This window comes from Egretta garzetta, unplaced genomic scaffold (assembly GCF_000687185.1).
Source record: "Egretta garzetta isolate BGI_Z169 unplaced genomic scaffold, ASM68718v1 scaffold117, whole genome shotgun sequence".
NCBI lineage: Eukaryota > Metazoa > Chordata > Aves > Pelecaniformes > Ardeidae > Egretta > Egretta garzetta.
The window spans coordinates 2856239-2873337 of NW_009260479.1; the positions used below are offsets into that span (position 1 = coordinate 2856239).

At 42.8% G+C, this 17099-nt stretch overlaps 1 protein-coding gene across 2 annotated transcripts in view; it reads left to right on the forward strand.

Annotated features, from left to right (window-relative positions):
- Positions 1-17099, forward strand: part of LOC104130965 (sodium channel protein type 5 subunit alpha) — a 174217-nt gene that overhangs the window by 33844 nt on the left and 123274 nt on the right. For both annotated transcript variants that reach the window (XM_009644073.2, XM_035899648.1), the window contains exon 7: positions 6578-6641. In XM_009644073.2, the coding sequence (XP_009642368.1) occupies positions 6578-6641 (64 nt within the window). The remainder of the gene's footprint in view (positions 1-6577; positions 6642-17099) is intronic.

Below are 17099 nucleotides of genomic sequence, written 5' to 3' on the forward strand. Positions count from 1 at the left end.
TACTTGTAAATGTAATCAAGCGGTGCAGATGCAGCCCTCTGTTAGCCTGCAGAGATACTACACATTGACTTTTTCATCTTAACCTTTGCCATCTGTCTCTTAGTCGTTTTTTGATCCAATTCATTTGTTTTCTTTATCACCATACAAGCAGGAGTATTTTCTTCTACTTTTCTGGCATCTGTCTGTAATCACAAATGCATTCAGCCCTTGTAGCAGCTTTTGATTTTAATTCTTTTGTGTGAAACATATAAAAAAATCTCCACAAAACCTTTACAAAACTTCCAGAGAGCATACTTTGGCATTTTGCTGCCTATTTATGTGAAGCGTATGTCTAAACAAGTGGTACTAAATACGCTTTTAGTTATACGCTATGCAGCCTACAGCCCTAAGAGCGTGGGTCTGAGTGACTGGTCAGACACAGAGACACGGGACGAGATTATCTGAAGATGTTTAAAAGCCAGCATGCGTATTTATTGCTAGTCATTGTCTCCTGTCTCATCTTCCTCGGGATGCTCATGGACTTGGCATGGTCCCCAAGCCAATTTGACAGCCTTGGTGGAGCATCTAAATTCTCCGCTCCCCTCTGGTCTGCAGCTCCAAACACTCCTGATGTGCTGTCCCTTGCCTTGAAAGATATAGGCAGCATGAACCAGGTACTGTGGATCTTTGAGGCTTTCAGAGTGTCTTCCCAGTGCACAGGAGCCATCTAACAGAGGGTTTGATTGATATTTTTAGTGGCTTTTTCTCAAAGAGGGAAAAAGCTGTGCTGCCAAAATTGGACAGCTTCTTTTCTGTGCTATGGTGACTGCTGAGCTCTGACTGGGAAATTGCGTCTTTGGCTTGTCTTGAGCATGGGGGGAAGCACTGATAGGAGCCTACCAGAGACGCTTGAGCTTAAGGAGACCACTTTCCTCTCAGCACCTTGTTGCACGGTTTTCTATGACCCCTTTCCAGACCCTTCGTATGTCCTGCAGGATAGCTCATGCCTAGAATTCAGGGCTGTGGTTACCCTAGTCATGTATTAGCCAACATTGTATATAAGATCCTCAAAAAAAAGTTTGTTGTTTGGACTCTGCCCCTGTACCCACCTAACCATCCTCACAGTTAACTTCTCCTGTTCCTTTCTTAAGTGAAGTTTTGAAAATTTCCTCCCAGATGGTGAAGGGGTAAGGTGGTAGGAGAGAGCTGGGCCAGAAGAAAGTGCCCGGGGAAGAGGGAGAGAAGGACGGGAAGCAAGAAGGGAGAAGGATGGGAAGCAAGAATGGTGAGGAGAGCACCCGAGAGCCTGTGAAACCCAGCAGAAAGGCTGGAAGCAGCAAATGCCAGGGGACAGCAGGGGAGAGCTGGATCCCCTGTCACGGGGTGAGCAACTGGAGAGTAACTGATTATTATAATTATTTGCAACCCCTTTTAGCGGGGAAGAACTAACTGGCGGTGCCATTTATTCCCAAGCATTCTTCCCTAATAATACCCTTAATACATCCTGTTCCATCGCTTTTGTGAGGCATGTTTTTCATCTTCAAACTCAATTTCATTTATTAGAGACTTCAGCGTGTGTGACACAGTGCGCGCACAGCAAGTGCAGCAAGGATTCGTTTTAATTATTATGTATTGCCAGGAGGTACAGCATGTTTGTGCCGGTGGGCGAAAGGGCGAGGAGGGGGTGTTATCTGTTTTGTTTCTACGTCACGTATCATAACTGTAAGGTGACGGGGCTTTCTGAATTGTATTTTAAATTTGGAATCGGGATGTTTGGTGGCTGTCAGTGCTGTGCGCCAGCCAAAGCATGGGGAGAAAGCCTCCAACCAGCGAGCACCCGTGTGGCTGCAATAAATAGGCTGAGATAACAGACACCTCTCTGAAGTTCTTGTTAGAAAGTCAGCCAGAGGACTCTACTCTGGGCAGTGACTAATGATATTTGAATGCTGCTCTTTATGCAAGTGTGATAATATATAGGGGTTTGGTTTTTGTTTTTTTTTTCAAACTGCAATGAATTTGTTGTAAGACGAGTCAGAATATAATTTCATTTGGGTCTTCGAGGAGGAACAGAAGCTGGACTCAGAAATTATGTTTTCTAAGCTGGCTCTAACATTTTCCATTTTTCTGAACTGGAAACTTTTCCTTTCCTTTGCATAGAAATGAGGAGGATTTCTACCCTGCAGTTCTACGTACCCCACTGGCTTTTTGCTCAGTGGTGTGATGTAGGTGTGAAAAGTATAAACTGGAGCATAATTTTAATTAGAATTTTTTTTTTTTTGAGGAAGTTTGCCTTTTCTTTTTTTTTTTCCTTAACATGACAGGTGGAGCCGTTGTGAATGTTCACTCTGTTAGAATTGCCTGGTGTGGAAGGGAGCCATGTAGAAACCTGAAAGATACAGATAAAATGGAAAAAGTGTCGAATGAAACAGCAGAAATTACGAGAAGCTTGGGGAATTGACTTTGGAAGGAAGACATTGCAAGAATAGTCTAGAATAATTTGTGTATTTCCTCACTACTTGCATACAGCAACTTCAAAATTAGGGTTAATGCTGTGTGCTTTGAGCGGGGTAGGAGGCAGAGCGTTGACTTGCACGAGAGACAGCAACTCACGGTGTTACAGGAGGAAAAAAGGGCATGATATACTTTCATATTCCTAATGCTGTTGCAAGCTTAAGCTTTAAGGGACCGCTGATCGTTAGGGCTGCTACCGAGCTTCTCGGTGTCCCTGGAAAGCCAGGAGCTCCGAGGATGTTGAAGAGATTGAATTACTTGGGGTTGATGTAAATGTAACTGAGAGCTGGATTAGTGAACATTATTTCCTGGGCTGTGTTTAGTATAAGGTCCGTTTGCTGGTGATGGGGAAGAGCAGACATTACCCCACAGTCACGGTGTTTTGCTGTCTGGGCTCTATGTCACATCTAAAACCAGCCGTCAGTAGTCCCTACCAAAGAGTAGTGTAATGTATAACAACTGTGCTGAGTAATATTTGTTATTAACCCTTTCCTCAAAACAGTTAGGGGAATTCATTCGAGGAGCGTTTACTCTTTGATGCTACATGTGTGTTAATGTCCATGCAAAGGAAGACGTGACTCATAGTAGATGAAGGTAAACCTTAACTATTTCCATCTAACTGGCACGAGTGCTAGCTGCAGTGAGGTTACGGTGGTGTGAGCTTCGTCATACCCTGCACACAGCAAGGGGTGGGGGGTTGGGCGAAATCTTTACTCTTACCGGTGCTTGAGCCACTTTGGCTGAAGGAGTTGTCATCATCTCGCTGCCTTTTGCAGACAGACAAAACTCTGTAAGAAGGTAATAAGCTGCTTGTGAGCACTCACTTTACAGGATTATTTTGCTGAACTGAATTATTTTACACCTCTAAAACACAAGTCCTGGGAAGACAACACCAACATATGGATTCATCATACATCTATTTAATGGCAACAGAATCAACCTAACGCAAGTAATACTGTGTCAGGAGCATTGGAGATACAGGGTCTAAGTATGTATTTATAAGGCTCAGGCACAAATATGCATATGTTTTGGAGAAGATAACATCTGGTTATTAGAAAACACATTTCTGTTGAATGTTTGACTGCTGAGTACTGACAGGAGATGTTTTGTAGTATTGAAAAATAGGTGAGTTTATTTGGCAACAATGAAGTAAATAATGACGGATATGAAGCCAGTGTTATTATGACCTTTTTTTTTTTTTAATTCTTTTAATATGATCAAGTAGTTCTCTTACTCTGGAAAGTCCTGGCAAGTTCCTAAAGGCGTTGCATACACTATAACTGTGACATCAACGGTTTTGTAAAGATGGTAAAAAAAAAAGATCATTTCCTTTGGAAAGAATGGCATGTTGTATAAAGATTATGTATGTACATGCGCACACACAAATGTCATTGTTTGGCTTGATTTTACTTTAAAAATTGAAAAAAAAATCTAATATGGAGGTCTCCAGTTTTGTTTTCCGCTTTTGTTTTCCCACTTTGTTTCCCACTGACATGCAGAAATTTTTCAGTGAAAAAGCTGACAAAACCAAACCAAACCTAACTGGAATCTTCCAAGACAATGAAAAAGTTGTTGTGTTTTCAGGTGGTGTCGACTGGTTTGAGCAGTCTATGTTTCAGAGAGAAAATTCTCCTGCAAGTGAAAAAGGAGTTTTATGTTCTTTGTCCTTGTTAGAGCTAACTGATGGAAAGCTGAGGCCATGGGTTTGTATGATACCAAGGTGGTCTGTTCTTAAAAGCAAGAGTGATGACTGCTTGCTTCTTAAAGACTTCTGATTGCCCAGCATGCTTGATCACAACCCAAACAAACTTGCTTTGAATGACAAATTGATTGCTGTGTGTGTTTTTGATAATACAGCAATTTGTCTCCTTGGGTATAATATTCTAATACCCCCGTCATTTATCAGGAGGGAATCAGCAATTCAGCTCTTCCTCAGGCTGAAGTTTGGCACGGTAGCTGTGACACTCTGTTGCGCAGTTGCAGGCTCAGGGGTGAAGATACTCCTCCCAGCAGCATCTACGCACAGGTTCCTCAACATGCATTTCATAGCACGCTTTGGCACCTGCCATATAGCTTGTTTTGCAAATGTAAATTGTTTAAGCCAACAACAGGCAACAGAATTTTTCTGTTCTTGGGCCTTTAAATTTCTTGTTTGCACACAGTCTCATTTTACCCTTACTTCTGTGCCCTGAGTCTGTTCTCATCTTCTGATTTGGCTGACCAGGAGGTGTTGGTTTGGTCTTGAACCAGCACTGTGCTCCAAAGCTTCAGTCATCCCTTGAAGAAAGTGATCAAGACACTGTGACAGATCTATGGTCCTTCTGGTCTTGGCATTTGCAGTATGAAAAGTTGCAGTTCCCAGGCAGTAGTGCATGTCTGTGAAGTTCAGGGTACCCGTTGTGGTTTCATAACAAGGTGCAAAACCTCTGCAGTTGTTTGTCTATCTCTTACCTCATGGTTGTGCCACATTTCCTCCGTACCCCAGAGCGTGATGAGTTTGTGTCACTTTGTTTCCCAAATGAGATACCATCTGTCCTGAGAGAAGCAGAAGTCTTTCAGCAGCAGAAGTTGAGGGTGAAGGGAGATGGAAGACATGACATCCTTCCCCCATGTGTGGTGATTGATCACTGGTCTTTAACCACATTGAATACCTGGGTGTTGCTGTCAGTCAAGATGCTTCCGCAGAAAGCCCACATGTGAGACAAAGTGCAAAAGCATACAGTCTGAGCAGGATAACTTGTGAACACCATCACGTGCCCTTGTAACCAAAAGCTCATGGACAGTAATTCCCTCTTGGCATGCAGCAGGGCAGGGCTTTTCCACTGCTCACAGCGTACTGAGAAAGCCACAGCACATCTGTTTGGTGGCTTGTGCCATTGAGCATTCTTCGCATAGTCTGCCTGGATAAGCTGTCACTCTTGATTTTTAAAAATTTCACAACAGAGGATTAGCCTAGAATGGAGAACCTCTTCCGAGCATCATCTACAGAGGCCCCTCTGCTCACAAGCACATGCTGTGCAAGGCTCCCACCATCATGTCTTATGTCAACAGGGGATCCCATCCTCCCTGATGCAGCCAAGCCATCAGTCAGCTGCTGGCCTCTGTTTCGCATTTATTATGTTTCTGGAGCAATGCTTTTATCCATACTTCCACGCCACCATTCAGGTTTTAGAGGTGCTCCTTAGAATATCTCTTTTCTTCAGACTCTCTCTGGAAAACTAATTTTGCTTATCCTTTTGAGAAGAAGCTGGCCTCCTGTTCTGTTTCTCTGAACATTAGGCTTTGTTGGCTGGGGGTAGAAGAGGGAGTTTGTACACAAAAGCTCTCATTAGCCTGAGGATGCTAATTTCCTTAAGCCTCATTGATAGTCAACCAGGGAATGAACCAGAGCACTTAAATTTAGCTTGCTCCTCTGAGTCTCCCTCAAGAAGTGTCTCTCTCTTTCTCTCTCCCCATTGCCATTACAGATGACTGCGTTGATAAATATTTGTCTTTATGAATACTTCCTTGTTTGCTTGATCTTTAACCGGGTGCATTTTTCTGTTTCTTTTGCTTTATGTTTCCCATGCGGGGCAGAATCCACCAGATTGGGGGAGTGGGCTGCTTTGTTAGTATTATTACATTTTGACTTGTAGCTAGCTGCGTTCTTAACCTATGAGTCAGGAATTCCTATCACAAACTTCAATTAATATGTATCTCATCAGTGTAGAGTTTAAAAGCTATGGGCAAGCTTATGGTTTGGATTCACTACATAGTGCTATACTGAATTCAGTAAAAATGATGTTTTTAGAAAAGTCAGGGACATGGCTAGATGGTGGTTCCTACAAACTCTGCCCAGAGCCCTCCTGCCACCTTATTAAAACGCTCAGATTTGGAATACAAAGAGCAAGTACTTAAAGAGCTTTGAAAAAAATATATTTGCTTTTACAATTTATAAAAGTTAAAATTAGCAAAACAAAGCAAAGGCATGCCATTCATCTCTCAATTACCATCCCAATTGAATATGTTGGTTGGTGGATGATATTTGTGAATGTTATCATTCCCAGAATGTACTTGTTAAAAAGCCATTTCTCTATTTCTGTTGCAGTGAACTATTTCATAAAAAATGGTACAGAAGATGTGTTACTCTGCGGCAATAGCACTGATGCTGGGTAAGTGCTTTAAAAATATCCTCACTTCTGGTTTGGTTTTGTTGTGTTGGTTTTTTTTTTTTTCTACGTTTTCCTTCAGTTCTGTCAACTTCTCACCAGCATGAAGCAGATATTTCAACTTCCTTGTGTCACTTATAATAGGAGAGAGGATAATGACAATATTGTGCATAGTAATACATTTTCTGAACTGCAGGGAAGAGAAGTTTGTGTGTGTCGCTTATTCAGGTCTAAAATCTTCTGGGGCCTTATTACAGTTTTTTTTCAATATGTTTAAATTTCTCAGTAAAAAAAAAATAGTGAAAACTAAGTAACACTTTGGCTGAGTGGAGAGTATTTTAAAGGAAATGAAAGAGGAATGGAAATAGAAAAGCTGGAGGGATTTAGACTGATGATGAATTCTTGGCTTTTGGCAAAGGAAGATAAACAAATCAACAAATGCTAGTCCCCAGAATAATGTGCTTTGGGGGTGGGAAGGTACTCAGTTTTGAGTTGTGATCTACATTTGTACATGACATGTTTATAGACTACACGTGTTTCATTTCCGTATAGTATAGACAGTGAAGAGATCCAGAATAATTCCTGTGGTATAGTAATTTACTCTGCATGAAGGACTTTAGATCTGTAGATGGTAACGGTTCCCCCTGCATCCAGTCCTCAGTGTCTGAGCGCATTGCCTGAGGGTGTGATTTTACTTGACATGTTCTCATGATCTTGACGGAAATGGAAGAGTTCAGATGGGATGGAGAGAGATGGGATCTTGCGTGGGCAGAGGAGATTATAATCTCTGCAAAGATTGTAGGCTGTTAGGAGTTGTAGGAAAAGGAAGAAAAGACTTTAGAGTGGTGGGATGGATGAGCTTTTGATCTAAATATGTGAGAGTATTTGAACCAGGGAGGTGGATGGCCTAGGTCAAGTGAGGGGAGAAGGTGAGATGATCCACTTTTGGAGGGACATGTTTTGTGCTAGTAGAACTAAATGTGGAAGACTGAAAAAAATTAGTGTTTAAATTAGGGAGAACTTAATGTGAAAAGAGGCATGTGTGCATAGGGAGACAGTAGGAAGATGAAGGGAGGATAAAATCTAAACTTGCTTATGGACAGGAGGACGAGAAAAGCTGTGGGGTCCTGGAGAGAGATGCTTTACTTTCTGCTGCCATTGTCTATATCTGTATTTACATAAAACAAAGGGAAAGCTGAAGTATCAGCCTTCCCTCTGCGCGTCTTGTGTGTCTGATCTGTATTGCCAGTCTCGTTTAGACTGTAAGCTCCTTGGGCAGAGGGCCATGCTTTCCTCTTTGTTTGTTCCACAGAAGGTACAATGTCAGCATTCATTAATTAAGTGCTTTGTTGATCATAATACATTGTATTTATCCAGGCTCAGGCTAGACTCCAAGACTACTGGGATGTTTCCCGGGGATCCCAGGATTTGGCAATGTACCTATGCTGGTGGACTTCTGCCTTTGCTAGCCAATAGACAACGATATTGAGCAAAAAATGTTCAGCACAGCAACAATATTTTGCATGTAATGAAATATTATTCGTTGTTCTCCCTGATGACCTGAACCGTGGTGGTGACAGGCTGCTAAGGTCATGAGCTATGTCAAAAGGGTTGATTAGATTATGGATGGTTTGTGAGGCATAGTTTAGGGACTACTGCTTTGGAATTGTCGAAGTGGTGGGAAGTTAAATACCAATCCAGCATCCATGGAGTATCTATATATTAATAGCTGGTATGGATTTAACAGTTGGGTTCTAGCAAGGCATATTAGCAAAAGCACCCTTATTTCCTTCCCTAGAAAGTCAACAAATTGCAATGTGTCGGCAAAAATCCATGACTGGAGAAAGCCTCCAATGGAAGCACTATGCCCACAAGAGAGTCACAGCCTGAAACAGCCAAGGGAGAACTTCCAGCTCTCATGTACAAGAAGGGGAAAATGCCACCTCTACACCTAAAGTCCTTGTGCTTGTTTTGATAAATACATCAAAACTATCAGCACTTGTGCTATTAAGGGAAACCCACTTTCCCTTTGTGCAACTTGTGAGTTAAGTATTTAATACCACTGGGTAAGGCTTGCTTTTAAATGCCTAAAAATGTGGAATAAATATTCCTACTTACACTGGTTTTTAGCTCGGAACTAGCAAGTATTGTCTCATCTGCTATACTTTGCACAGAGTTCCTGCCAGTCATCCTGTCATTTAAAGGCATGAAGATAATTAGGAAGATGATCCTAAGGCCTCAGGGGACTTGCAAAGTTATGTATTCCCACCTGTTGGGGTAGAGGGAGCATCATTTACAGGCTGACATCTCTAACAGAGTGGGATTTGGTTTCTCTTATCCTTCAATGGTGAAAGACAAAAGCAAGTGCATTCAAAACAAAAAGTCTGAATGCGTGGACCTTTTTGGGATGGGTTCTACCACAGGATCAGGGGAGATGAGTTAAGAGTGAGTGGATGCATCAGACTGTGCTTCCCCTATCTATTAGCAATGAAATTAATAACAAGTGAGGATGCTTAAGTTGGGAACCCATCAAGGCATCAGGAAGGGCGGTAGGAAAAGAGAGTTGGCATTTTTGGAGTACGCTTCTGCTCCCAGTTTTGAGCTTGAATTTATTACACTGAGGACCCAAAGGAAATGTGGGGATGAGTGGTGTCATATGTGCACTCCTGGAGGGTTTTGTTGTTGGAGTGAGGGATATCTGTGTTGTGGCTGGGATATTAAAACTCGAGGTAGTTGACAAAGCCATTTCAGGGCATTTTTAAAAGCATGTTGATGACACTCTGAGGTTTGGCTGGTTGCTGTTGTTATAGAATAATAATAAAAAAAAAACCTAAAAAAATCTACTATGGCAATTATTAGGTGATGAGACTCAGACGGTCTGATGTAAGAGAGTGTAGTGACGGAGACCGCAACCTGAGCTGGAGCAGCAGGCCAAAATCAGCAGGGAAATGATCGTCAGTGGATGCTATATCTCAGACAACCTAATTATCTCCAAGGTGGGGGCTTTATTACATTATTAGGAGAGACTGTTTTCTGAACAAGCACCCAAACTGCCAATAAAGCAGGAGGTAATGAATCTAGATGATATTGATTCTAGTTCAGAAGGGATTTGAATAGATGTATGTCACTCAGCAGTGGCAAACATGTCTCTAGTACTTTAACTGGCAGCTGGAAGAGAAAAAAACACATTTATTTATGTTTTTAGGTATGCTCAAGCAACCTCAAGGAACTACTTTAAAAATCACATTGCAGAGACTTAGTAGGAATACTGGGGAGATGGCATTTCTTTTGGTTGCACAAGGACTAACCCGTCTGTGGCATTTCCCATGTGATGCCTCAGAAACTTTCTTCACGATGCCTGAAATTTGATTTTCTTAATTTAATCAAATAGAACTTTTGTGTTGTATTTCATTTTATTTATCCAACTGCATTTTTCCCCTTGATGTACTGCAGGAATTTGCTTTGTATTTACAAGGAACAAAGAGTCCAATTGAAACTATATGTAATATTTGGAGTAGAGAGAAAATCAAGTGATTGTGATCAAAGATGCTCTTCGGCTCAAAGTGAACGCTGGTGACGTGTGCTTGGTGTTTCACAACAGGCACATCCAGAGCACTATGTTAATGGAAAAATCCTCTGCTCTGAGATGTGTGTCACAGACTGGTCAGACACTGGAAGCAGTGCTACTAGCAAGGCTCGTTTAACCAAAAAAATACTGTATTTGCAGAATTATTCATGTTTCTAGATGTGTTTCAGGGTTAGAGTTGGTTCTTCTTTTGGATGTGTCTGCACTGGGATTTATCCAAGTGGCTTCCCTTTGCAATTTCAGCTTCTTTTTTATTTAATTTGGTTAAAATAAATGGAGAAAACTCAGATAGATAGTCTGATTTTTGAAGGGATTACAAATGCTATACATTTGCTTTTCAGTTTAATGCCCAGTGTAGTAGCTTATCTGATTTTGAACATCTTGTTTTAGCCTGAGGGAGGTCCAGTAAAGATGGTCAAAGTGTACCATCTTTTCGCTAGGAGCAGAAGTGGAAAGCTGCTCTAGTCTTCGTGAAATCCAGTCTTAGCATCAAGTGGACTATGCTTTGCAAGGGCTGTAGGAGAGCAGGTGATAGCAACTAGCACCACACACTGCCTATAATCAGGCATCACGGGCCTTTTGAAGGCACCTACCCTACTGTGTGAAAATGGCCCTTGAGGGGAAAATTACCGCATATCCACAGATGAGTGTTTATGGGGATAGTGCCAAAGGGAAGGCCTGTAATTGGATGCAATGCTTTAGGGAGTGCTCAGGGACCTACAGCAAGGACAAACCCAGGACCTCTGTGCCTAGTCACGGCCAACACTAGGCAAGAAGCAAGGGAGCTTCCAAGGGCAGAGCTGTCAGGAGGAGATGGAGTCCCAATCCTGCCTTCAGATCCAACAAGGCATCCTGTGGAGTGCATCAGTAGAGCCTCTAGCAGGTACTGCCCTGCTGCAATCACCAGGCCAAATCTCCCAGCGAGTGGGCTGTGGGAACCATTTCATGTCAGGCTGCACCAACCTGCTTCATGTTGCCTGTACAGTTACGGCTTGCTCCTTCTCCATGACTATTAACCGTTCCTTTTGATTAAATGACCAATACTGCAGAGTCCCATGTTTCCCCACAGAGTAAAGACTTATGGGAGCTGCAGCAGCTTGGAATTATCTGTCCATGAAAAAGGAAGATAGTTTTCAGCTCTAAAGCATTTCCACTTTTACCCTGTTGTAATTTCACAGGGACGTTTTTCTGCTGTGCATAGACTGCTGTTTTTTCTTCCACTTCTGCCTCAAGGTTTGGAAGAGCAATAGAAACAGCAAGGAAATTTGTCCATCAGGAGAAAGAAAAACAGACAAGATGCTATCAATGTACAAAGTGAACAAGCAGGAAAAAAAGATAAACTTATCTTCATTCTTCTGACTTTTTCACTTGCAATTACAACAGGGAGCTGGCTTTTCAGAAAAGTCTGCTTGTTTTAAGTCAGTTGTGTCCCCTTAAGATCTCAAGGTCAGATTGCTTAATTTTTTTTTCCCTTTCACATGATATGTCCTATATTCAGTTCGTGGGCAGGAATAATCTACGAGATCGTACTGACAGTGGAAGCACATTTGCATCGTGTCTGTACTGATATTACCAAGAGGACTAGTGAACAGGAAGGAAAAGCAGCCAGGAAAGCTACTTCAGGATGCAACAAGAAAGCACCTTTGGCAACCGCATCCTAGTAACTGTTGCTATAGAAACTTTAGCTACCTTTATCCTCACTATGACCTTGATTTTTCTTAACAGGGTACATTAAAATAACATACAGCATGGGGCAGGATTCTATATGGTTGGGTAAATTCTGCTGTCACTGAGCTTATTGCATGTAAGGGATGAAGGGAGGAACATGTGGTGTAGCGCTCCTCAGAGTTTTTGAGTGAGTCCTAACTCTTTCTGAAATATCATCAGAAAAAAAAAACCAACTTTGTTTCCTTTTGTGTTGTGGCATTTTACTAAGGTAATTAATGCCAACACATGAAATTGCATCAGATGCATGTTTTTACAGGCACCGTGAGCACCGAAAGCAACCCTTTTATGGTAGGTTCTCCACGCCACCACACTGCCAGCATACTCATCATGGCATGTACAGTGATGCAGCACTCGGATCTCTCTGAGCTACAGTAACATTCCTTTGCCTTTACACATCCTCCATGCAGTGGCTTGAAGTCCCTTGCAAAGGATTATTGCACCCCACAAAGGTAGAAAAGAAACATCCACCGTTCTGAGGAGCAGTGCTGCTATCAGATGCTTCCACCAACTCTGCCTTGCACAGCCCAGCGCTGCAGCTCTTGCCCAGCCTGCAACGATGTGTATGTCCACCAGAACATGTCAAACAGCACACTATCCCACAGCAATTGGTCCCCTGACTATGGCAAATGTGCCCAGTAACACAACCCCAGCTGTGCTGGAAATTGGGGAACTGCACCAGAGAATGATGCACCCAGTAGTTTTTTTTATATTCGGCTGCTGGCAATTAGGACTGCTGCAGCTCTGAGGTGCCTGAACTTAAATCTGTGTTGTTGTTGTTATTACTATTAATATTATTACTTGTTTTCTTAATATAAGAAGGCCCCAGATTCAGGCCATGTTGTGTTGGATGCTGGAGAAGTAGGGTGAGGAGAGCCCTCTTGGCTTGGAGGGTTTGGATTTCATGCAATTTTCACTGCAGTCCAGGGGTGGGTTGGGGTGAAGATGGTGCTTGGGTGTCTTAATTGCACATAAGTACTCCTGGAGAGCGACAGGAGTGGGTAAGGTCAGGAGAAACAACCCGTTGCAGGTGATCTCTGGACTAGCCAGCTTTGTCAGGCAGGTCGTGGTCTGGCAGCGTGTGTTTAACTTGCTGCGTGAATGGGTCCATCACAGGGAACAGGCTTCTGGGGAGCTTTGGCATGTGCCTAGTGGAACCGGTGTGTTCATAACGTTTGCCAAATTCAGTCTGATGGGGTACAGCTGCTGGATGGGTGGGAAAGGCTGGTGGAGCGAGAAAGGGGATACAGTTCTCAAATGTGACTTCTTCAAATGTCACCAAGGCGAGGGTGTTTTGGAAAGAATGAAGTGTGTTGTTTAAACTGCCAGAGCTTATAATGTAATTACACCCCCGACTAGTAAGCAATATTAATGACTTATTATGATTTATAATGAATTAATGAATTATTACAAACCTTCAGGCTGTACAGCCTACCTGAAATGAATTTAGCTAGATTCTGATGCAAATCGCATAACCTTTCCCGTCTACTCTGTGTTGGTTACAGTGACACATGAATGAGGATGGTTTGCTCATGGTGAGAAAGCCTCTCACTTGAGTATGAGAAAAAACAGAAAGCAAGTTTATCACCTGAAAGATGCTGCAGGGCCCGTGGGCATAACTTTATGTATTATACAGGCTTAGAGGCAACAATAACAGTCCCCGCTCCTAGGGATCGGTTGTGTATTTGGAAGATCATGTCTCTGGGTTAAACAGCAGCAGTAGGGATTAAATCCAAATCCATTCAATCCTTAAGGATAGGTAATATTACCTCTTAGTCAAAACTGTAATAAGCTCATCAGCCACGTGAGAGAAGCAGACTGACTATGGGCTGCAGTCTTCATTAAGCAGTAATCTATCATTATGTTTATGATGATAAATTATTGCCCTACATTTTGTTTGATGGGTTCGGCAGAAGATCCAGTGTCTGGCCACTGGATTGAGTGAGAAGAAATGAGTTTTCTTGCCTTACTGAAGCATGAAGTCTGAAAAAGCCACGCTGCAGCAGCAGGAGTTCTTCCTTTTGCTGCTTGCATGCGTACATGGAGGGGTCTGATATCTCAGGCTGAAAACAGTGGGTTTCCATCTGTCTGAAAAAGTAGCCAGTGCAGGATTCTGAAACTTTTTTTGTGGCTGCGAGTCAGTGGCACGCACAGGTCAGGGGGTGCTCCGAGCCTGTGAGCGAGCCTGCTCATGAGCGTCTCCTTCCCTGTGCTCCTCTAGTTTCAGTGTCCTGTCAACATTACTCTTTATTCTGAGCTTTTTTTTTCCCATGACATGGGGCTAGATTTGCTTGCACTTCCTTCCTTTCAGACCACTGGCACCCCTTGCTTTAAAAAATGCCCTTCGAATTCTCTCTGACCCCTTAGATGCTTGGAGGGAGTGCTGCTGGGGGCTCCTATCCAACATGAAGCATGCCTCTGCGAGTAAGATGTTGGCTCTTAGATGGTAATTAATGGGGAATTGTAAGTCAAACCCTCTAACCATGATTAGTCTTTAATAAAACAAAACAAGAGCAGGGGAAGGAGAGCAACCTGTGACTTTCAGGCAGACTGAGCACCCACTGACAGCAACGCCCGCCTTTGGCCAGGGTGCTGCTGCCTTTCAGCCCCTTCCTCCTACATGCCCAGTTGCCTTTGCAATATCCATTTAAAAAAAAAAAAATTGCGCTGTTTCAGAATGGGTAGTTTCGTCTTGTCAGGTAGGAGTAAGTGTTAGTCTTAAGGATCTTTACCTGCTCCCCCCCAACCTCTGCACAGTATGCACTCCTTGTTTGCCTGCTGGTCTTCTCCCTCGAAGCCAAGGGAAGTGAGAAAACATGGGAAGTGCAGAAAAAAGCACTCAGGCCTGTGACCTAAAGGAGATCTAAGCCTCTCTGTTGTGATCTGAGGACTTTATCATGAAGAGGCAGGTTGAGGAGGACTCTGCCATGCACATCAACAAGCCTTGGAGGCCATGGCACCGATTGTCCTTCCAGCTCTTTCTGCCAGGCTTTGAAACCCCACCATGCTCACCAGGGTGGTTTCCATTCCTCTGGAGTTAGCCATGTGTCAAAGACATCACCTCTAAACGTTTCAGCTTGATTTCTGCATTCTTGGACTTAAGCTGTGACCTAAGCAGAAAGACTAAAGGGCCCTTACCATGGTATGGTCTGGGATTTTTAATTTTTGGTGTGTCTGTGGTATGCACCTGCTCTCCCATTAGGGCTTCTTTCATAAGCAATTCGGTGTGCCTTTGCAACCCAACCCAAATGAAAGCACAGCCAACATTAGCAGCTGTTTGATGCTAACTCCTGGCAACACAGGGACAACCCTCCCTGCATTTTCAGGGTCTGGATGTTACAATCCAGCGTGTGGCTGGTTTACAAATCTTCTTTTATTGCACAACCCTATTGGCCACTACAGCCTGGATCAGCAGGTTACTTGGCTTGCCTAGATTAAACTCTTGAGCCAGAACATTTTGTAATTATGCCCCTCAGCTACAACTCTCTGGCATTCCCAATCTGTGTTGTTTAAAACAAAGCTGTTTCTTATGTTCTTTAATTTCCTGTACCAGTGCCAGCTTACAATGGTGATTACAGACTGATGGATAGGTAGGTAGACTGATGCTTTTAACTTTTCTGAATCAATGACACTAATTTTATTGTGATCAATTGAACAGCATCCTGTGAGGCTCCTGTGGAGGATGTTATATTTATGTAGCTTCTTGTTGTTGCCCATCCCTGTGCATCAGAGGAGAGTGCAATCCTGTGAAATGCTTCCCCGAGGTAAAAGAAGCTAAAGGGTTTGCTAAAAAATCTGAAGGGGAAGGCTTAATATTATACATCGAAGACACTTCAGCAAAATCTTGAGACTCCTTAAAAAAATCTTCAGGGGAAATGGTGTCACTTGCAGAAAAATATTCTCATGTGAGAGTCTTACACCTAAATGTCTGTAGAGTGTTTTTCTGGAAAGCAGCATTTTGTTTTCCTCTCAGTGTTTTTAGCGCTTTCCCATACCCCATGGCTTATCGCTTCTGTCGGCTACAAAAGAGGGTGAGCAAGAATAAGGAGTTGAAAAGTAGGATATTTTGTCTCAAGTGTCTGGTTCCCATAAGGAGGATGAGACCTAATATTAATAGCATCTTTGAGCTGGAGTTCATGCTTTTCGTGCTGAAGACACCGCATTTGATTGCTCTTACACCTGAACATAGTATTAGAGAATGGTGTACACTCACTGCGGAGTCAGACAGATCTTTTCACATCAGCAATCTACTGCTGAATGGAAAAGGTTTGAGACACATAAAGAAACATGAAAAAAATATTATATTATAAACAGAATATATTCATCTGAGGTGCCATTGCTCACTTTCAGAGTCAGAGGAGTTGCAACTCCATGTCCTAGGGCTTTCCAAGCAGTTGTGGTAAAGTGCTTTGAGCAGTTGTTCTAATGTTCTTCTGCATGAAAACAGAGCTTCCCCAGGAAGCAACATTGGCGGTGAACCTAAGAGTGACTTTGTAGCCTCTTATCTCATGGTGCTGAGAGGTTCCTATGAAAATACATCCCAGTGCCATGCTCCTAGAACCTCCTTTCTTTCAGACTCTCTTGTTCAAAGTGGTGAAGAGATTGAGGAAAGTCTGTCTCTCTTTCTCATATAGAAAATTAATGGCAAAACTTCCTTTTTTCCTAAGATCTTAGACAACTTATTCTAGATGAAACCTAATTTCCAACTGCCTGCCCTGCCTAGGCTTAAGTTCACCTTTACAGTTATCACCACCACATTCCTCACAGTTGTATTCAGATTTTTTAGCCATTAGTAATAACATTAAAATATGAGTGATAAGACCAGCTCAATGGAGCCACTTGGGACTGGTCTTTTCATGGAAAACTAGGGAAGGTCTGTCCACCTCTGGACACGATCACTGAGTTTCCAGCCCAGCACAGTGTGCAACTGCAGTCATTTTCTCATGGCAAAAGGAATGAGCCTTACAAAAATTTTCATGTCCTGTCTGGACGCCATGTCTCAGCACAAGCAAGCAGAAAAGGTTTCCTTCTCAGGAACCCAGAGAATCCATTTCTCAAAGCTCTTGAACAGTGTCAGCAGCATGTCTCAGGCACTGAAGGCTGTCTGCAACAGCAGATCATAGCCAGAAATCTCATGCCCCTATGGCAGA